This window comes from Drosophila mauritiana, chromosome X (assembly GCF_004382145.1).
Source record: "Drosophila mauritiana strain mau12 chromosome X, ASM438214v1, whole genome shotgun sequence".
NCBI classification, from domain to species: Eukaryota; Metazoa; Arthropoda; class Insecta; order Diptera; family Drosophilidae; genus Drosophila; species Drosophila mauritiana.
The window spans coordinates 2,311,676-2,334,392 of NC_046672.1; the positions used below are offsets into that span (position 1 = coordinate 2,311,676).

At 45.0% G+C, this 22,717-nt stretch overlaps 2 protein-coding genes across 4 annotated transcripts; both read right to left on the reverse strand.

Moving 5' to 3' along the window:
- Positions 1-154: 154 nt before the first annotated feature.
- Positions 155-848, reverse strand: LOC117147480 (39S ribosomal protein L14, mitochondrial). Its single transcript, XM_033314376.1, has 2 exons — positions 776-848; positions 155-719 (listed from the first exon to the last, which is right to left on the reverse strand). Exon 2 carries the CDS (start codon positions 693-695, stop codon positions 210-212), a length of 486 nt encoding a protein of 161 aa, XP_033170267.1. The 5' UTR covers positions 696-719; positions 776-848; the 3' UTR covers positions 155-209.
- Positions 849-1,504: 656 nt separating this feature from the next.
- LOC117147476 (nucleolar protein dao-5) lies at positions 1,505-22,208 on the reverse strand. 3 transcript variants are annotated; one of them, XM_033314370.1, is made up of 4 exons: positions 21,767-22,208; positions 5,464-5,710; positions 5,067-5,369; positions 1,505-4,999 (listed from the first exon to the last, which is right to left on the reverse strand). In XM_033314370.1, exons 2-4 carry the CDS (start codon positions 5,519-5,521, stop codon positions 1,656-1,658), a joined length of 3,705 nt encoding a protein of 1,234 aa, XP_033170261.1. In that variant the 5' UTR covers positions 5,522-5,710; positions 21,767-22,208; the 3' UTR covers positions 1,505-1,655. The 3 variants fall into 3 exon arrangements, with proteins under 3 accessions (XP_033170261.1, XP_033170263.1, XP_033170262.1); XM_033314372.1 differs by lacking the exon at positions 21,767-22,208 and adding an exon at positions 10,209-10,284; XM_033314371.1 differs by lacking the exon at positions 21,767-22,208 and adding an exon at positions 5,861-6,031.
- Positions 22,209-22,717: the final 509 nt, after the last annotated feature.

Consider the following 22,717-nt stretch of genomic DNA (forward strand, 5'->3'; position numbering starts at 1 on the left):
CACGACGAAGAACATTTAATTCAGGTATTATTTGTTATTCATTCTCATTTACTACTTCTTGGTTTATGTTTACACAAGGTCTTTGCCATTTTTATGTATGGAACCACCCTATCTGGCTAAGCAGCATGGTATATTCAATTGGAAACACCACTGATTCAGTTGGATAAACTTTATTCATTTAGCAACAGAATGGCGTGATCCGGAGGATCCTAAACATATCTGCTGGCGATGGCCAGAACCTTGGTGTAATCGGCTCCTTTGGCCAGCGTCTTCTCCTTGAGGATGGTTCGCAGGATCGTGGGAATGGGCACATGGATGCGAGTGCCCAGCGGACTGCCATTGTCGTCGATGAGCACCAGGTTGTTGCTATCGAATTTGGGCTGTTTGGGCTTCTGCTTCTGCTTGAGTCCCACGAGAATGCCCTTCTTCATCTGCCCCTTGATGGCCACCAGCACCTTATCCCCGATCAAGCCGACTCCGCGTTTGTTGTAGACATGGATGCACCTCGGTGGTCGTCCCTCGGCCATCGCCTTCTTTCCCAAATCGCTGTTGTCCACCACCCGTAACCGGGCCAATTTCCGGATTTCGCAGCACGCCGGCGTTGTGTGAATCAACTGTTGTGTTTGCTGGCCGCCCAAGGCTACCGCCAGCGGTTGGGCCACTTGTCTAACTGTCTTCAGGATGCGCAGCGCCATTATTCGCAGGTATTTTTGTAGCTCCTAATTTATTTAATTCATTAAACTCAAGGGAAACGCACAACAAAAATAAATTATACAATTCCTTCCAATCGTTCGACAGCGTTGCCACATCGCGGCGATAATCATATGGTGTGCTACAGCATAGTTATCGATGTTACCACCTAACAGAGCAAACAGCTGTAAGAGCGGACTATTTAAACAGTACTGTTAAAAGGCAAGTGTTTTTAATTCGAATTATTCCTCGTTTAGTTTATAATGGAAAATTGGCTTATTGAGAATAATTCAGGTCAGTCGATCGTCTTTCAATAACGATCACTCCTACTAGAACCACCCTCGTCACTCTCACATTTTAAAGATCCAAGTGCAAGGTATAAAAAACACCACATTTAACTTCTGTTTTTTATTTTATTCAGTTTAATACAATGCCATATATATATATACATCAGCGCATTAACTGCAGTTGTTTAAAAATAATTTATTAGCATTATTAACTCTCGGTATTGGGCTAGTTTGTTTCGCTACCGTTTGCTTTTATTTGTTTGACACGACTAAGTAGACCAGTCCCATTGGTTAGAAAATTGGTTACTATATTTCACTATGACGTAAGAAATATTATATCGGCATAACATATATATATATATCTATATAGATAAATTTTGCGCTTTTCATTTTCTTGTTAATTTTTTGGGTTCTCTTGTGACCTAATGACTAAAACAAACTTTTAAAAAACTAGATAGTTCATAACAAAAACTAAGATTAGTTAAAAAAAAATGCGGGGGGGAGGGCGCACTTTAAAAGTACGGGGATGAGGTGAAAATAAGTTTTACTAAATCTTGGCATTATCGAAATTATTTACAAAATCAACACAAAATGTACTGTTAACGGTTTAAAAAATATATAACTTGTGCGCTGCTTCTATGATCTTTGCCCGACTCTCCTCAGTACATTTTCAAAAACTTAGGATCGTTTGAGGTCCTCGCGTTTGAAGTTCCGTATTGCGTCCATCAGTTGGAAGCGGGGATCAGGCGCGGTGGGACCGCTGCGTCCGCCGTTGGTTTTCACGGGCTTTGCAGCCGGAGGCGGCGGCGGAGGAGAGGGTGTGGCCGCTGGCTGGGCAATGGGCTTGAGTTTGACCTGCAGGCTCACCGGCTTAGATTCCGGCTCCTGGAGTTTCAGCTCCACTTTGGTGGACTTCAGAGCGACGTTCTCACTTTTCGACGGCGGTGCTGGTTTGCTTTCTGGCGGGGACTTGGGCGTGATAGCTGAAGAAGGAATGCTTTCGTTCACGGACACCTCTATTCTCAAGGCCTGCTCCTGTTCCTGCTGCTCCTTGGCCAACATGCGTTCCTTGAAGCCTGTGCGGCGTAGAGTACTCTGGCCAAAGGGCGCTGGTGCAGGATTGGCTTCCACTGGTCTGTTCCTCTCCAAACTGGAAAGAGGGCGTGGAAGGGAGTTCATGGCCAAGTTGGAGACCATTTGGTTGTTTTGGGCAGCGGGTAGAGTGAATCGATTGGTTTTTGCTGGACGCGGCAATGTAGAGGAATGGTTTTGAAGGGAGTTTTGAGCCTGATCCAGTGGTTTTTCTATACGTTTTCCTACAGGCTTTGCCGGTGGTTTAGGCCCTACTTTAACTGAAACGGTTTCCCTTTCGATGTCTTGATCCTTTAGCTCCCGGACCTCTGGCTTATCCTGCTTTTCCTGCTGTTGATTTTCTAAAACCTCATCTTTTAGTGGCTTAACCGTAATGGGAACATGGTACTCCTTTCTCTGCGAAATGCCCATCCTCAAAGTGGGTGAAGCCACTCCGATGGTGAACTTGGCAGGCGGTGAAGTCACCTGTTGCGACTTCCCTGCCCCTCCAAAAATGTAGTCACCTTCGTTCTTAATGGCCACAGTGGATTTGGGTCGCTCGCTCCAAGTGGCGAAATTAATGCTCGGTGGTCCGGAATACCGATATGTGGTTGGCAGAGGTTTGGAGCTCGGAGCTGGTTCATTCCGCTGACTTGGTTCAATTTCCGCTACGGTGTTATTGGGGTTTCGTAAATTAACCGGACTGACTGGAGTGGATGGGGTATTTGGAGGAGTTATCGTGGATTTGGAACTCTCATTGCCTGAGGATTCCTCCTTGACTACTTTTGTGAATGGCTTTGGGACCTTCTTGACAGCTGGCGGGGACATCTTTGACACAATAACAGATGACTCCTTCATGGCCACAGGTGGCGGCGATTCTTTCTGTACAACTATCTCCTTTTGATGCAACGAAACTGCTTGCTTCTCGACAGGTTTCACAGCTGGAGGTAACGATGGCCTTTCAACTGGAGAAGTCCTTAGCTCTTGTACGGCAGCAGATGACTTCTGCAGTACAGGAGAAGACGGATAAGGTTCCTGCACAGCTTCGAAAGCCGGAGATGTGGGTTTCTCAACTTCACAATTCGACTTTTTCGGGACAGACGTAGGTGACTGTTGCGAAGCATCAGAACGAGAGGAACTCATGTCTTTTACTCCATCCACTGATGATTGTTCTTTGGCCAGGCTCTCCAGCTCTTTAATGATCTTTGGTTGCTCTGTAACAGGCGTAGATGCACTGCCTCCACTTTCGGCCAAACTGTTCTTTCTAGAGTTCAGAATGGTCTTGATGACCTCTGGACTTTGCAATGAAGGTGATTCACCAATGCTCAACTCACTAGAGGAGCGCCTCTGACCCAAACCAATGCCATTCTGCTCCAGCTTGTTTAAGGAGACGTGAGAAGCGCTGCGATGACTTAGAGCTCTTCCGGATGAGGCTTCCTCTGTCTCTCCGCCTGAGGCGCCTGCCTGAAAGGAGTCAGCTCGTCCAATCCTCGTCGTAGTTTTCGCCGTAGTTATGCTGAAGTTAGCCAATCGATTTGGTTTGGCCGATTCGATTTCAGCCAGTTGGGGATCGGGTTGTTTCTTTATCAGCGTATCCAGACGCTGTTGGTTGATTATAATGGCCAGTTCATCCACGATCTCGTCTAGCGGCGAGCCAGGACTTACCGAACCCGCATTGCGCTTCTGCATTTGCTGATCGGAGAAGTCGGGAGGAGGAGAGATGGGAACCGAGTAGTTCCACGAGGTGAGCGATGTTTCGCTACTGGGAGTGGCCAGATTTCCATTTGTTATGCTCGCTGGCTGGTCCACGTGATTGTCCTCCTCCTCGATATCCTGGGCTGTCAGAGCTGCCAATTCCGCCAAAGTGGCTGTTGGTGGTTCAGGTTTCTTGGATGTCTGGCACAGCTTGAAATTGTACACCTTGATTGCCTCATCGTCCTCGGAACTCGATTCCTGCTGCGATTTCTCCGCCTCTGGTTCGGGAGAGACGGAAGGCGATGGCGCTGGCTCTCCGATTCCCGAATCTGCTTGCTTTGAAGCCGTATCGTTGTCATCATCCTCTGTGGCACTGCCCAGGGATCGGGGCTCTGGAGTGGGCGTTCTATTCAGAAGGACTTTGGACACGTTTCCATTCGGTGATCCGTTGCCATTGCCAATGCCATTTACTTGGGGAAGTGGAGGATTGACTGTGGGGGCAATGGGCAAGGGAGTGGTTATCCTAGGCGCTGGTTGCGGAATATTCGGGGTAGGTGTGACCGGTTCCGGTAGTGAGGCCAGTGATATACTGTCTCCCCCACTTTGAAAGTCCGGCGGTGGAGCCGGTGCCGTTTTCTTTTTGATCTGCAGCAATCGCTTTCGGGGCGTTGGTTCCGGACCGCCAGCAATCGGAGGTTTCAGATCCAGGGTAGCATAATGGCCATCCGTTGAGTCTTCATCCGGCGACTTTGAGCCGTTCCCATTGCAGTCCAACTCCAAGGGACCGGAAAGGTTGGGCGTGGACATGCAGAGCTGGGGGCGCTTCACAATTACCGCATAAGCGGGTTCGCTTTTCGAGCTAGCAAGCGGAATATCCGGAACAGACTGCTCTGGAATGCAAACCTGGCTTGGCGGCCGTGGAGCGGCTCGCTTTTTGCGGGGTGGCGGTGCTAGTACCTTTGCTGGTGGCACCACCACCGGGGTACGAGTGTAGTTCATTCCCGTGGAGTCCATGGAGTTCAGTGAGTTGCTGGAACTGTACGGACTCGGCGTTTTGGCCGTGACCTTTGAGTTCCGGCTGCTACTGAAGTCCGAGCTGCTGCTCAACGAGTCTCGAGCGACTCCGGTGCGCTGGAATTTGTGCATCACGTCCGGATTGAAGTTGTCATAGGACTCCGACTTGTGGCACAGTCGGATCTCCGAGAGACCCACTGTTCCGATCGTCGATTCGCAGCTGTACACCTGACTAGCATCCACTGAAAGGTGAAGGAAGAAATGTAGTTTTATATAGGAAATCCTTCGTTAAGCTTTAGATCCACATACCTGGACTGCGAAACTCGTACTTGTCCGCATCCAGTTGCTTGTTGTCGCAGACGAGGGACAAGAGCTTGCTCAGTGGAACTCTGGCTCCCAATCGGGCCACGAAGAGCTGATCCTTCGGCAGCAGGACGGTGATGCGGAAGGTCTGTTCAAAGGGCGCATTGCTAGTGGCCGCGGGCACCGGGGTTATCCGGTTGTACTCCAATTGACTAGTCTCGTTTATGTCCGTGTCCGAGGACAAATGATGGAGCTGCGTCGACGACTTGGACAACTTGCCAATGGAGGAGTTGCCAGTGCCGGATTTGTCTGAAAGACAAACAATTGAGATGGTGATTTAAAGCGATTCTTAAGATCAAGCATAATTGTTTCCAAATCTTGCTGTTACTTTTTGGCCACTTACCCTTTTTTCGGCCAAACCAGCGGTTCAGTGTGGAGAAGCCGCCCTTCATGCTGCTCATGTTGTGGGCGTGGCTTCGTTAGTGTCTCACCCTCTCTCTCTCACTCGTTTCCCTCTTCTTCCTCCTTCACCGACTTCCGCTTTTGGTTTCCTGTCCAAAGGTGTCTTAATTTGTTCAACTAGGCGGTTGCTTTAGTATTTCGATCTAATTTCGTAATATTCGTGGCGTGCGATTTGTGCGCTGCAAAATCTGAAAGTGGAAAAAGGCAAGAAAGCGAGTCAGAAGCGGTCCGATTACAAAAGACGCTCGGTCTTATCGGTTTTTGGCTGATAAGGATGATGGAGGGGGAGGTGGGCCATTCCTCTGGCTCCTTATCAATGCCACATTCAAGCCACATACGCGTTATACTCCAGTGAGGAACACATCCATAATACGCTGTGCCAAAAGAAATAACTTTTTTTCTGAGCTTCCCAAAAAACAACAATTTTGATTTCCAAAGTATGTTCCAAAGTCGACTGAATGGATTTAGTGTCCCGACGTATCTGAACTGATAGTTCATTTTTCCCCGCCTGCTATTTGCCTTTTTCGCCTGGCTTACTGCTTAATTGTCGGCCAGCTTGTTTAATGGCCAACACCTACACACAAATATAAATACAAAATAGCTAGCGATAAGCCCAAGAAAATCGAAATCGTCGGCGGCATTGAGAAGCGCGCGACTCGCGGGCGTTTTTTGTCGCGTGCGATTCATTTGCACACAATGCATATCGCGAAGGCGATATTGCACTTGTGTATGTACACACGTATGTGCACACACATATGGGCGAAATGGAACAAGGGGCAGCCGGGGGGCGTGGCACTGTTCACTCAGTAGTGAGTTCTAATGACATAGTTAGGTGTGCGGCAGTGTGAGTGCAAGACCATGCAAATTACGGGCAATTGTTGCAGCACCAACTTCTTCCATTGTTCGTGCACTGAGAAAAATATATGTGTGTAAGCAGCGATCATTTAGATTATATTTGTATAGGCTGCAAGTTCTCTCAGCTCAGGAGGTACATTATATAAGCATGGTTGATACGGAAATATTTTAGAAATTAAAAGCAAACATTGTTGTTTTCTCTGCTTAGAGTTGAACTTACAATTTAATTAGACATACAGCAGGTAACAAACCTATAAGGTTGATCGCAAGCAGTTCCCACAGGAAGTGCATAGTTGCTCGTAATTGGGAAATCAATTCAGTAAATAACCTTCTGAACGACAAATAAAACAGATTTAATGGAACTAAATGATGATAATTGAACTCGGTTATATGTGCATTGTACAGCCCACTTATAAAGCAAAGGTGAAGTTATTAACATTGTTTACTGAAATTACAAGGGATCCCTCAAACGCGAAAAAGTGCTCAATGTAAGGCATCGCTACATCCTCAATGGACTTATGGTAATGAGCCGTACTGTGTACATTCGTGATTGGCTGTAGCCAATCGATTTGTGTTTGGTTTTTGGTGAGCAGCCCCGACTAATTAGTCCGGCCATTAGGCAGCCTAATTAGATATTAAGCCTAACATGAAGTCGTCACTTCGATGCCCATTAAATCGGCTGGGCGTATGGATACCCCTTACTAAGCTTGTAAACACTATTTTCATAGATATTTATGTTCATTCATTTGAATAGGCGTATGTGTTCACACATATGTCTTGCCAATAGGTATTTCCCCGTTCCGTTTACAAACTCTTCTAAACAGTTTCGGGTTATCAATGCGTCGTTGTTTTTGCTTTAACCCAAGCGCTTTTATAGTCAGTCACTAAAGTTCCCCTTGAAATAGACATGAGTAAGTATAAATTCCGCAGCTATCGTGGGGCGACGATGAAAAATGTTTTTTATTTTGGTTTTTGCCTTAAATCATCACGTTCCATAAACATGGCTGTGTGGTGTTGCCAAAAATAATGGGCCTGCCTAATGGCGTTAAGTGTTTGGGGGCCTTTGTGAACCGGCTAATTGAAATAAAAATTCATTTGCTCTCGGATTGCGGATGGTACGCGATCGTGAACGTGAACTTTATACTTTGCCTATTGCCATAATATGCCCGGGATATGCGCGTATCTTTACAAAGGCGCTTAAATTTATGGCCATTTATAAGCTCTCGGCTATCTAAACATATTGCCTAGTATAGTATATGGCATATAGCATTTGAATAGCGGTGAATCAGAGGCAACTGGCAACTGCCAACTGCCAACTGCAGCTGAACAATCCGACGTAATTGAACTGTTTGCTTTGGCACGTTGGCTTCGTGTGTTTGGGATTGGAGATGGTTAAGTAACCTCTATCGATTTCCACTTCTCTCCACGAGTAGCCCAGTTTACAGACAAACAACGAGTGATATGCCATATAACGTGAAGTGCGATCGAGTCAGAGCAATTCCCATTCCGGCGTTTATCAACTGAATCGTTCCGAAACAAGGTCTCCGAAACTTGGCGAACTCAGATCGCTGTGTGAACTTGATTGATCGGCGACATGGCGACCTTAGCTCCCATATCTTTGGCTTTGAAAACGAGAATCCCCAGGCGAAAGTATTGAGTTTACTTCGTGTTGAACAGCCCCTCAATTAAGGAAACATCTTTGGCAAACGATATTGACGAGCCAAAGCACAAATGGAGCTGCGCATATCTTAATTGGTATATATTTTTAAGTGTTCCCATCGAGAGTCGTTATTTGAATCTTTACGGCTAGCAGTCCACTTGAGATCCTTTGTTCAAGTTCTGAATGGAAGCCATTAAAAAGTCTGGCCATTTGGGTCTTTATTATGGTTCTACATACATTGGATAACCCAGGCAGAAACTACGACTCCCATCCCATAATCGCATGCTAATTTCACGACTTGTGTCTTTTGCCATTTTAAAAGACTGATTCGATTCTTCTGTCCGTTATGTGTACTCTTCGAATTGGCAACTTTCTACCGTTACACAAGTGCCCGAATAAATGGAGGCATTTTCGTTTTGGCGGCCCAAGTACCGCTCCATGTTTAAACAAGCCGAATCAGAAGTGCAAATAGAGGATGATTAATGGCCCGGCTCTGTGGCTTCGGATGTGATTATTGAAAGTGCCGGAATGTCGGAGTGTCTGTCCATAGGAATGCCGGAATGTCGGGGGATCGCTCCATCATGGGCTTAAATATAGAGATCTTTCGACTGCGAATCATTTTCGCCGTTCCACGGATGACACTGACATTGAAGTTCGGCATTGCATTCAGCGGTTCGACTGAGGTTGATCCAAAGTTAGGCGATGATATCATGGCGGGCAACGGACGTGAGGGAATTTTTTATTGGTGCTCATCATTGTTTTTCTATAATCATGACCCATCCAGCTAGACGGCTATGCTAATTTCCTTCGACTGGTGAGTCGCTAGAGCCAGAAACACCTGCCGAATGACTTTCTCGAGTCACTGTTCGTTCGCCTGTTTTGCGACAACTTTATCTGGTCGCTTGTTTGGCTTGTTGTGAGTTATCAGCCTAGTGATACGCATGACTAATCCCGAATATGCTAAGTCGTAGTCGTCGTCGTTATGTCGCCACTGTCACTTGCCGGCCATTATCTATTTCAATTTGTGCGGCAATTTGAGCCACTTGATTAGGCCGCTACGGTCTGCAATGTGCGATCCTCGGGGTCTCAGCCATATGCCATATAGTACAGTACATGTCAGCTATCACGTACCAGTGCAATAGATCGAATGGCTCAGGAGAAGTCACCTGTACCTCTGAAATTCGCTTGGGTAATCCATTGGCACTTTGCACTTTCAAGCTATACTGCAGATAACAAACTCTTGGTAGAACCAATATACCCTATATAGCCTTCATTTAAAGGAAGGTATATTATTTTAATTACGATACTAAATGTGAAAAAAACAAATCACGTCGCGAGAATCAATCAACAAAACCCCAATAGAGATAATGAATAATTAGAATCGATGGCATAATATTGCTGAAAGACACCAAAGAAAGAAACGGTAATGGCTGGCGAGTCCAAAGAAGGCAACGGGTTCGAATAAGTTTAAATATGAATGAGGCAGCCGGGATGGCCAACAATAAGAAGAAGAAGAAAAAGTGAGTTAGTAAAAATCGATAGGCCGACTATTTTCCGCACTTTAAGCCAGGTTCTTGTGGTTCTGCCGCCTGAAACTGAAACCCAACTTGCCCGGCTAATTGAAAACAAATCGCCCGACGCTTGGCTTACGGCAAGTTTTCCGTTCATTTTACAAAGATAACAATGTAGCAACTGTTTTGTAAGTGGCAAGCGCGTACAGCTGTGTTCAAAACAATAGCAGCGGCTCAAGTGCTAAATTCATGAAGAACATGGCCTGGATCCAATATCTGATTGGAAGTTCATTGTAGCGGTTCTCGTTCTTTAATGCTTTAATGGTAACTGCTGGGCATTATTTAAACCGCAGCTTTGTTTATTGTGCGGTATAAAGGTCGTTTAACATTGTTTCGCAGGATAGGTTAGGTTAGTCAGGACCCCAATGTTCGTGACGAATCGCTCCTCGCACTTTGCACTTTCTTTTGCTCCTCACTAACCGCACATGTGTACATATGTATATGCAAACATATGTACTTAGATTTGTATGTGCATACATGAGAGCAGTGTTTGTTGTTCGACAAATTGCACGTTGTCATAAACAGACATAAATTAATGCACGCACTATAGAATCAGCTATTAAGGTGAACTTGAAAAACAACAAAAAATTGCGTACTAACTGCGGCTTCGGTGTTTTTCGATTTGGCTTTCTCTCTCTTTCTAGACGAGGCGGCGCGGACGACGACGTTAACAAAACTGAAAACAAAAACGAGCAAATTATGCATAGAACACAAAAGCACGCACACACGTAAAGAACACCACACACTCTACACACACAAGCAAGAGACCACAATAATAGTGGCAATAATAAAACAACGGTAACTCTCTCTCTTCCGCTGCTGCTTTATCTTATCAGACCATGCCAAACGATAGAGCACAATAACAGGGTAACCAAAAATGCATGCGAAATATTTGTAAAGTTCTCTGATTGGAGATTCCTTTTTCGATGTTTCTAATTGGATTTTTTTTTTTTTTTGGCATTTTATTCTTGAAACTTTGTCTTCATTGATAGTGAGCTGTAGTTTCAGTTTCTTCTGTGAAAAAACTCTGAAAGTTACATTTGTTGAAGACTTTTGGGTAGAATTAGAATACGATATTTAGTTTAGAGCTTTAATACCTATGATAACCAATGAACCAATGTTTCGAAAGTGGTTTTTTGAGGCACTCGTGGGTTCTTGGCGTATGCTTTGGCTGGACTTGTACTTCACTTTGGTATCTGGAATCTGTTGCTCTGCGTTTCTGTATCTTCACTTGTCGCCGCTCTTGGGCCAACTGAACTAAAGCTTTTAGCTATGTGCGTTGCATAAGTCAATGATGATGAGCTGCGCCGACTGCAGCGCCGACAGAATTGCGCAAGTCTCGCGTTCTGATTGACGACCTTCAATCGCAGTTAACTATTACTATAACGCGTGGGAGTCAGACCACCTTCTCTTAGTTTTTAAGAGGTGGCGCTCCTTGTGCTAAAAATGTAGAAGAACAACAAGCGCCACCAACGCTTTCCTCTGCCAGGAGTGGCGACATCGACATGCGTGACCATTTTCGGCCCATAGCCAAGAAATTAGAAGAAAAAAAGAGGAAGGAAGCCTCACCTAAACGCACACGCACACTACCTTTCTGATGACATCATACGTATCTGAACCACCATAAATGGACATTCCGAAAGACTATAGGGTGTGTTCCACCTTCTTTGCTTTGCGATTTAATTAAGTGCATCTCAGAAATTAAGACTTATAGATTTCAGTTTGCTTAAAAATCGAATCTGCATAGAAATCGTTAGAATTATGTTTATACAAACATCGATATTGAATACTTGGTTTTGATCGAAAGCATTACTAGTCTAAACCCATATTAGGCGCATAGTAAATCTGTTCTAGGAATTGATTAAACAGCAAACGATCGACTGGCTTGGCTAGTATAAGTCCGATTCCAGTAAGGCCCCAGCTGCTATCGCATCCATCTCGCATGGCTTCCCTTCTAGACCGACCCTATCTTGATCACTTAAGGCCTGTTTGACTCGCATATTAGCGGTTCTGCATTATCGGAAGCCACGATAATGTACGCGAAGAATTCCAATAAATTTGGTATTTTTCGGACGCCTGATATGACTGGAGCATTTTCGAGGGCGCCACTAAGGCATTGGAACACCCAAACTAACCAGTCGAAAACACTACTCGTACCATCTGGCACTCGCTGTATACTTGTACTTGTACTTGTAGCTGTTATATCTCCATCTATTTGTAGTTGTACGGGCACGTTTTGGGGTCTGTGATAACCTCAACCTTAACACAGTCGTGTCTTCGGTCGTCGTGAAGGTTTCTTCGCAGACGGGGGCGTTGCTGTCAGTCGTGTACTATTTAGATGTCGATATGTGTAGCAATAGCGCAATAACACATCGTATCATTGAGGCATTTCTCCAGCCAACAGACAAGACCTCCTGTCTGGTACTTGGTGACCCCGATTTGGGGAATTCTTGTGCTGTCTTCTCTCTCTCTCTCCCTCTTAGCTTTGGCTCATTTTTTCGTAGCTGTTGCGAAAAGTGGCACAAACTCATTCCGAAAAGCGGCAAGAAGAACACAGAGAGAACGAGTCGTAAACAAGTTTCGCGATGGCAAATTCGACAATGGAAACCATATGATCAGCGTAATAATAGTTATGATCATTGGTTGCCAGAGGTTCGCTTCAGGACGGCTCGAAAGATCTGTTCGTGGCAAATCGTCTATATATATTTCGTGGCACGCCTCGGAAAAGTAACCCTCCTTTTCACTGTTTTTGTTGGCCAGGAAAGGCGGATGGAAAATGCTCGGCATAGCTAAGAAAAGAGTTGATCCACATACCGGGCCGCAACAATCTCCGTTAGCCGTGGCCCTTTTATTCAGTTTTTTCTTCAGTTCTTCTTATTTTTGCATGTCTCGCTTTAATTAGACTTCAATCAATGCCAGAGGCAATTGTCAGCGCCCTAGTGGCTTTATGGGTATCCTACACCGGGAAAAACACCTAGTACTTCAGAATTGTCTGTATCGTTTGTGGCATGATGGAGTCAAAATGAAGACTCCACGAGTCAAAGCAACACAGCGGTGCTGCCTTGAGTAAGCCTTCAAATCGGTGGAGCTGTGGAGTATACTCCACTTCTTTCTGTGCAGCAACTCGCACTCCAACTCTGACGTCAGTCATTAGTTCGCAGAATGGGGTCAACTGCAGTACGGCAGACTGGATACCCCCGAAGCACTCGATCTCTACGGAGTCTTAGCCGAACTGACAGTTGCATGCGTTTGCGATGATTTCAATTCGACGAGATCCAAGCAGCTGATTCAATTACGGTCGCCATTGCGTTTGCGAGTGCAGTCAGCCGTCCGGACAATTGAATGTGGCTCAATCTGCGACAGACATTTGCGTACACATGTGTTCAAATTCGCAGAGTGGAGTGCGACAGGAGATATCCACTTACACATGTTGATCGATCTTGTATTACATATGTGCATAACCACCATTATCACTGCTCCCGCTCCCCGCTTCCCGCTCCCTACAATACACGAGTCGTCTATATGGTTTAATCTATGAGGTATTTATAGCTATAAACTCTCGCCTCTGCAGCTGTTTGCCCCGATTTCCTCCACTTTGTGGACTTTGACTAGGGTCAGTAGCAATAAGAACGTGATATAATGCTTATCTGTGATCAAAGTGTAGTAAAAAGTACTTGCAGTGCTGGAGGTCAAGAATTGTAGTATGCATGTGGAGTTTTTCTGTTTCAGTGTTTGTTTTTTTGGCAAATAGCATTCAGCAATTGCGGTGGCCGGCCCATTAAGATACCCCATTAAATGGATACCCTTTCGTGGCTCTGGCCACCTGCTAGTGTTTTATAGTGGTTTTTTCGGAACTTCAGAGCACTGAAAATGCCCCTCAATAAACGGCAACGGTGCATAGTCAACCAACCTGTCAAGATCGGGTTTTTTATGATTATTTTTTGGGTGTTTGGGTGAGTGTTGCAACTGGCAACCACAGAGGCAGCAACATGCTCACCAGCTCCCCACACATCCACAACCAATTGCAGACCAAGTGCTGCGAACAACAATTTGTTGGAGTGCATTTTCCACATTGCGAACGGGGATGCCGGTTTTTCAAATCCCCAACCCCGCCCACTGGCCAAACGAGCTGGAAAACGGCTGCCTGGAAGAAAGTGAAGCGAAATGAAATGCAGCTGCACCAGCAGCAACATGCCACTTGCAACTTGCTACTCGCTCTTACCGACTAGCAACTTCTGCTTCTCTCTCCCTCACTCACTCTGTCTCTCTCTCCTTCTCTCTCTCTCCGGTTTAAGCAGCTTTCTTACTTGGGTAATAACTGGCTTGCATTTCATTTGAAAGACGTTTAACGCACCGCTTTAATTGTGGCTTTAATTGTGGCAGCCAGATACAATTGCAACCATCGGACGCAAGATGCAGCGTGTTGCCGGTGGCACCCCTGATGTTGCAGCTACATATAGTCACGGTGAGTTGCTGCTGCTGCTGGGCTTGCCTTGCCGAACAACCTTGACATGCAGCCAAACTAATGACAGGAAATCGTCGACAAGTGCGCGGCCCAATCCCATCTGCAGTTTGAAATCTGGCATCTCCATTCGACGGTCTCCAAACCCATCCGCGATCCAAAATGATCCATTCCAATCTAGTCCCACACAGAGATGAGCTCGCCTCACCTTATTATAGTTAGTGTCACAGTAGAGCCTCTGCAGATTGATGCACCCTTTGCCAGATATGCACGGGAAATGCCAATATGCCTGGTTTGTTTACGTTGCCTCTCGTCAAGTCATTCATTCTACCAACATATATGTACAAGGGTCTTTAGTTTTCCGCATAATTTCGACTCGGATATAGTGGTCCGGCTTAAAGATGTTCAACTGTGGTTAGATTGCCTTGGTTGGTCGCGCTTTTTAATTGCACGTCGCATCCAACCGGTTGCCACTCGAATTGAACAATCGCCGCCCATGCCATCCACGTATCTGTATCTTGAATCTGTATATCCGTAAGTGCAAGTATCTGCATCTGTTTGCCAGGCGAAGCAACAAAAATGCGGCTAACTTCGTTTTGGCCATTTGAGCCGATTGATCATAGCCTGCCTGGTGGACAGACGCCGAAAGGCTGCTGGCCATTGGAAGTGGAGTGTCTGCACCACAAAGTGCACCACTGCACCACTAGGCGGGGTGCATTGAACCAATCGAAATTGAATCGAACGAATGTGGCTCACCTTGGCTCAAGATATTTCTCTATTGCTCTCTTTCTATGATGTATATGTGTGTGTGTGTGTGTTGGGAGGGTGGGGCAAATGGGCAAATGTTTATCAATGAAATTGGACAGCTGAATGGGTAACTAGGTGGCCAGGTGCCACCGCGAACCACCAATTAGTGGGTGAACATGGCCTGGCCAAATATGAGAAAAATGCTAAGCTAATGGAACGTGTCGCAAAAAGGAACCAGCTAAATGTTGCACTTGCATTAAAGGGCTTTATACATTTCGATAAGATTTTCCAAACAATAATTACCCACTTTCAAATTCCGTGCAAAGTTCTTCTGTTTTCTGTGAATATCCATGTCCAGTTCCGGAGTCATGCGTACCTGTTAACCCCCTTTGGATCGCTTTCAGCGGCTATCGGATCCGATTACCCTGTTGATTCGCTCCAGAAGCCGGATGACCAGTCGCAAAATGGATGAGCTCACACCGCCTGGAATGCAGTTGCGATTCGGAGTCTGATTCCGCAAACAAAAAGCCAAAGTACGCATAAAGCTGTGCAAAGTATAAAAAATGCCAAGGGGGAACAAACCCAGGCGCATGTCATTGCCCGGATTTGGAAACGGATTCGATTCGATTCGAGCCGGAGACTCGAAAACTGTCAGCCATATATTTGCATGTGCAGATAATGGCCATCATCTGGCTGGCATTAAGATTCATTGTGAATGCAAGTCACAGCTTTTGGATGGTGGGAAACTACGGACACGACTGTCGCTGACCTTGAAATGGACCCCATAGAAAACCAGCCAAGAAATGCGCTGAGAAATCCGGCAAGAAATCCAGCCAAGAAATCCAGCCAAGAAATCCAGCCAAGAAACCAGCCAAGAAATTCACCATCAGGGCAGAGAAAGTAGTTAGCCAACCAGTTGGCGGCTAAGAAAAAGTAAAATTATTTTAGGACAGGCCGCCGAGAAAAGTATGTCACCTGCACCCAAGGCACTTAGACTTTCAGACCTGGCCGAAAAAAGTCGAGACCTGGCCAAAAAAAGTTGTGGCAAGTGGCGGATTTTACTTTCTGCCCCCCGAAAAGCGGTGCACAGAGAGAAAATACGAGAAGCAACTTATTACTGAAAACGAGAAAATATGGGTGTTGCAAAACGCCTTTGTACCTTTTGACTCGTACCAAGGATTAAGATGTAAAAAACTGAATCCTCCCAAATTTGATCTCGATTTGAAAGAGTGATTACGCTCAGTGTAAAGTATCGACAACAAGTCTCTCTCTCTAGATTCGCATACTGGCCAAACAAGTTGGCCAAGGCCCCCCGATCACTGATCACTCCGCTCCCAACTGGATGCGTGTTGCATGCCTTCTCTGAGCAGGAAGCACTTGCAACTTGCAACACTTGCAGCACGCAAGCGCCGCTTGATTTGAGCTCTGGTTCGTTTTTCGCTATGCCACTTTTCGGAGTTCGGCTAATGGAATTCCAGCCTGCACTTATATAAAAGATTAGACCCGCCGATGCCTCAGTCATGTCACGTAGCTCCCGGCTGAAGATATCGCTGAGTGTCCAAGTCTTGGAGTCTCCGACTCCGAGATTATACAATGATCGAAATGTGTGTTTTGGGAGCGTCTCTCGCTCATGTGAGGCACGTCCTCCTCAGGCATCATGCTTTGGACATTAGCTAAACCCAATGGGACTTCAATCGATCGGCGCTGTCTGCCATCAGTAATACTCGTATGCATGTGCGAGTGCTCCGATGGCGAAATGTGGTATCGATAGTGGGGCGGTTTCGCAGGGGTATAGCTAGTATATGATGGGTGAATCCCATTCCATATAGCATTACCATTTTTAAAAGTTACTGATAGTTCTACAAATAGTTCTCATAATGCTCGCTGTTGTGGGGTCTTAATAAAATATACACAATTTGTACAGACTTGTGGAATTCAGTCGTTCTATTAGAATTCTACGTACAAGTTCTTGACAGAGAAAACATAACCTTTTTTTATATATCTGTTTCTTAAATTTACCCCCTACTCCTACGCGCATGTACAAATTTCAAATAATATAGCCAAATCACGTATCGATATTTGCTATGATTATGCAATAGATGGCTAAATCTGTTTGTGCATTTGGGGCGTATTTCACGCACGTCTTCCCACCCGCTGCTCTTTCTTCGCCTTCGTCGGCTGCTCCGTCTTCTGGGCAGTCTTCTTCTCAGTCTTCTCGGGTGTCTGCGGCCCTTGCCCAACATTCGTGGATTTCATGCTGACCCACTTGCCCCAATGCGATCCCATTTCAACTCTCCGGCTTTCTGGGCTTCTCCTCTTTCTTTTCTTTTTGTGTGTTTTTGTTGCCCCTTTTTCTTTTGGCCATTTTCAATGTCAACACGCTTTTTTGGGTGACAATGAAGTCAACTGGAGCTGGACGCTTTTTTTGCCTAATTTCTTTGGACAGCGCGTGTTTTGCATTTTCAGCCGAACAAAACAAAAAATATGTCTGCGAAAACGAGAATTTACACAAAATCATATGTAAATGCCATTGAAGATTTGCATAAAGACGCGCCATAAATAACAGTTTTTATATTTTATTTTCGTCAGCAGCTTTCAGGTTCAAAGCAATTAAGTAATAACACAAATCAAAGTTAACAAAGGCTAAACGTAAAAATTAAGTTATGCAAGTCCCGCCTAGCGAAAGAAACTACGGTTCGGTGATTTGGAGGCTCCCGACCTGCAAGACACATTTTTACCACGCATTTCAAGTTCAAATAAAAGCCCCGTTTTGAGCTAATTTCAAAACTGCTTCTCCAACACTACGTCCAATAAATCCAATAAAAAGCAATACACTCCGGTGGTCAGTGGCCGGTCAACTCCATTAATAATGCTGGAATATGTCGAGTTTTTCACGCTTTCGTACTCGGCACAATTGAGTCGAATTGCAATTGAAAAGGAAAAACGAGAAGCGACAAGAAACGAATTGCAATTGTTAGACAAGCATATAAGTACGTACTATGTACACAGTTGTGGTCACTAAAATAGCACTGAATTAAGAAAAGCTAACCAGCTTTAGAGTTGGGAATGCTGCACCTGGCGATCGGTTTCATTTGTTTGGTCAGTGATCTGTGAACAATATATATTCCTTTGTTTTTATATTTTTTCATAAACTGTTCTCTATTATAGCCAGTTTGCACTTAAAATTTAGCTAGGCCTAATGTGCGTTCAATTTACCAAGCTGACTCCCACAGCCTCCAAACTCGCATACAGATTTTATAGCTTACTCAAGTAATGTACCACTAAGTAAAAAGGCAAAAAATGCCAATAATTATTTGAAAGCGTTAAAGGAAAATAGCAAATTTTGCCCATTTGGCTTACTCTTTGCATTGCTATTAACTGAGCTTTATTTGTTCATTCATGCATGCCCGCCCATAAGGGGGTGTGCTTTTGCTTGGATGCTCTGTTGCAAGTCTGCTGTGCCAGCATGCTTTTGGCTCATGCTTCGGTTCTCCCCTTTGGCACGTGGTAAAAAATCAGCTTGCTTGCTCGTCCATTTTTCGTGTGACAATTTTTGTGTTGGGAAATCTGTGAAGCATCTCCAAAGTCTAAAATATCAGCGGTCGCAGGAGGCAAGTGGAGGGGATGATGGGAGCATACCGGTTTGCTTAGAGAGCAAACACGTTTGCTGAGCGGCTGCCCTTGTCAAGGTCATGCCCAGTCAAATGCTGCTCATTTTATACATTATTTTGGTTTCTGTTTTACCAAAGGTAAAACTGCAGCTTTCGTTTCACAATTTAATGGAGAAGTAAAATGATGGATCAGCAGCTGATCTATTGTATAACTGCGATGTCCCCGACTTTTAACACAAACACGGATAAAACCAAGAAAAAAAACGAAAAAAAACAATGTTTGGTCAGAAGGGGGGACAAATAAACTCTGGTTGTTGGGGGCTCTTGAGTTCAACGACTCCTCATGACAATTGGCCATTGTTGGTGTTGTTGTTTGTTGAATGTTTTGTCGTCGTGGAAAAAGCAAAAGCAAAGGCACAAGCACAAGCACAAGCAAAGCAACAGCACGAGCAATTAAAAAGACGTTAATTTGTCGACTTTTGTGGCCACGAAATTGAATTTTCAACTGACCAACTCCAGTGATTAATAGCATTGACGACCAGCTGGACTCAGCTATCTCCGATCCCGAATCAAATTCTTTGCGTCGAATGGCTTCAGAGGCAAATGGGAAATGGTCCGCTTCTGTCGTTCATAATTACCGGAGTCTAAATTAACGACTGCGGCGCAAACGCCAACGGTTAAAGTCACAGTCAGCGAACTCTGAACACATACCCCCGGATAAACACACAGCTACAAAGTTACAGATACAGACAGCCAAAGGTATGCTCGTGCATGATTCTAATTACTATGTATGGGCTTTGTGCCCCATGGATTATATAGACAATGCATAGGGAGCGGGCTGAAAGGGGGCCCAGAACAAAAATAGTAGAATCCAGCAGCAACAAGAACTCCATTGTTCGGTGAGCGTCGCCAGCGGAGCGTCAGTTGGAGAATGGAGAATCGAGAACGGAGAATGGAAGTTCAAGTACCCCCTGGCAGAGGCATTACATGATAGCTATAGATCATAGAGGAAGTCTTTAAGCAAACGTCGTATCCCAAGGGAAAAGCTGAGGTGGAACTTTTTGATAGCTCAAGAAAGAATTACCATAAAATTGCTCTTATTTTCGTGTTTTTTTTTAGCTATGCATTAAATATCTTAAACATATTGTTCACCTAGTGGTTGTTAACCAAAATCAAATTACCAAAGAGGTAACTCAATGAACCTTCGGTACTATTATCTTTCCCGCATTTGTTCCACAGCTTGTAGCAGTTTTGTGTACACAACGCATTACACAGAATTCCCAGTATCAAAGGTAAAAGGGGATCATCGATGGCGACTGGCCATTAAAGATTTAGAAAGGCCCTTCATCACGCAGTTGCGGGTTGTCCAAAATCGAACGAAAGTGAGAGGAGCGCGCGGCAGAGTGACAGGTACAAAAGCGAGAAAAAGTAATGGCGCCCAACGGGGGACTTTTGGGGTGGGGAGGAGGCCCAAGTGGGAAAATAAAGAGAGTGATCCGAATCGGAAGGGAAATAAGGCGCAGATTCATTCAGCAAATGGTAACCCAAGACTTTGTTTGTTCGTCTTTTGTTCGCATTTTGAATTCTAACCGGGGACTTAAGCTGCTTGCGAGGCAGCTGTTGTGTTGGGCCGACACTTTTTTCGGGAGGGTTTGTCAGTTTTCAATCTCGAACTGCTCGAGCTTTTTGCGCGTCGGTGAGAATCAGATTCAGAATCAGAATGAGAACAATTCTACGGTGAGTCAAATACCTTGGACAAACTCAACGAGCATCGAGATCTTTTGTTTTCTTACTGAAATTGTTTATTGTTCGGCGGCTGGAGCGATGCAAATGTTGTATAAAATTCAATAAACTGCAAAACCAGTTTATCAGTTCATCGCCGAGCTTGGTTTCTCAGGGAAAAGTCTTGGGCAAAAGTTGCCAAATAATAAACGCCATACGTATGTGTTCATTAAAATTAAAAAACAAAAAATGTATAAATACAGTACAAAAAACAAAATCGTCGGCAGATTCGAGCTTCATGTCCCAATCATCATGATCACCATTTGTTGTCTTTGTCGCCGCGTTTTTGTTTATCTTGCTTTTTATTTGATTTTTTCCCCATTTTTGCTCTTTTATGTTTTTTACTTTTTATGTGAGATTCAATTAAAAACTTTTGACCAGCAATTTCATAAATTTGCGGGTTTACGAGTGGGGGAAAATAGAGGAGGGTGCTCCTATCGTATCCATCTCCAGCTAACCAGTTTGATGTTAATCAATTTTCGCAACAAATTTTTGCACTTGCCATTTGCCTTAGCGGAACCAAAAGCACAAAAAAAAAACACAAAAACAAGCTGCGAATGTTTGCCAAAAGGAAACATGCGCTAAATAGAGCCGTACAAGTATCTATTTACGTTTTATCTGGCTTTTTTTTTGAGTTTCTCACTTGCTGGAAATTACTTAATATGCATTTAGCCGCCGTGCTTCGACCTTACATAGCTGCCTGCTTTTTTGATCGATAGTTGAAAGCCGCGATAATGCCGTTTCCGCTGTGGTTTTCATCGCCGATCGGGCCAGCATCATTATGGCCATAAACCATTGATTGCCGCTCAGTTATGTGGCCGCCTGCCTGTTTGGATAATTATATTATCAGAGCCCGTCCCCAATGGCTCAGCATTCTGGTTCTCACTCCGCAGATCGTAAGATCTTCAGATTACCGAGCATCGGCGACGAGGAAGTGGAGTCGAGAGAGCTTTCGATCCAATCCAATCCAATCCGAATCGCTGCTTTCACTGCTGACTCAGTGGCTTTTTCTTCTGACGAACTCCGACTATCTGTCATTTTGATTTTCCGCTTTTTGCTGGCCACCCTGGGGCAACCGCACTTAAAGATGGTGCGATTTCCTAGACGGCGGGGAAAAACAAATTCAGGGGAAACCAGGTGCTGCGGTTTTACCCGAGAAATCAAAATATTTAAATGAACTTGAAATTACATTTCATTAGAACACTAAACCACCACGGTAGTGCTAAATTCAAAAGTTACAAAAATTATATTTTTCCATAGTTCTTAGAGTCCCTTCTTTACTCTATTGAGCCGGGATCCTTTTTTATATCATTATTATATGCGTATAGGCAGTCCGCTTTCCACATCCTTTGCCCCACTGTGCAACGTGTGAATTTTGCAGACCAGGAGAGTTTTTTGCCCCCAGCGCGCCGGCATAATTTACCGTTTTGGAGCTTTATCTGCCGATCGCAGATCGTTGTTAGTTAGCAGTATTATTTCTGTTGGTGTTGCATTGCTTGTAAGTGAATTTTTCAGAGCTGCTGCAAAACGGAAACCAGAAGAAACTGACAACTTACCTAGACAACGACCTCAATTAGCAAATTTGTTTGGGCCGCGTCTTTCCATGGTTCTAACTGCCTTTTGATGTGGAGTGATGCGATGCGATGTGATATGTGATGTGCTGTTGTTGGCTTAATGGCGCTCTATTTCCTGCCAGTTCACATGCATCGGTCTATAATGCCTGTACCCAGGTTAGCACTCTCTCACACACTCTCTTTTCTATCTTTCTTTTTTGGTTACTTTTTCGGAAGGCACTTTCGAGAAAAAAAAAAATTCCAAAAAAAAGAAGCGAACAAAGTAAGGCAAATTATTTTGCACACACTCGAAAACTCGTACACTCGCGCAGCCAATTAAAAAGCCATGTAACGTATGTAAATAAACAAAGCTCGGCGAATTCTTTCCCCACTTTTCTACCGCAGCGAGAAATCGGCGCAGCGAGAGCGTCCGTTCGGCTTGAAACTCGTTTCTCGACTGAACCGCTCAGCTGAAAGCTGACTGAGCCTCAGCTGCAGCTGCTCGGCGGCAGCGGGCGCCAGCTGACGACCGAGAGCCGAAAAGAGAGCTCAGCCGCCAGAGCAGCACCTTTCCACCCAACCACCCAACTACCCAGCTACCTATCCACCCATCCACCGATCCACCCTCCGACCTGGGAGCCCAACCCCCGGAACCCGATCCCCAAACTGGGGGAATGCGCATTAACCAACCGACCGGGCGCACGCACTCGGTGTGCCTACGAGTATGAACGGCCCAGCCCAGCGCCGCGGGAATTACAATTAATTTGACCAACATTTTCAGTGGGAGCACTCTCCCCACCAGGGGGGTATCCCAGTGCGCCCAGAGTTCTGGTAGAGTACTCGCTGGAAAAAAAACAGATTTTCACGTATGTACAATAATATCACGTCACATCAAAGCGTGTAATTCATTTTCGATTCGATGGGTATGCATTATTGTATTATTGCAAATATACA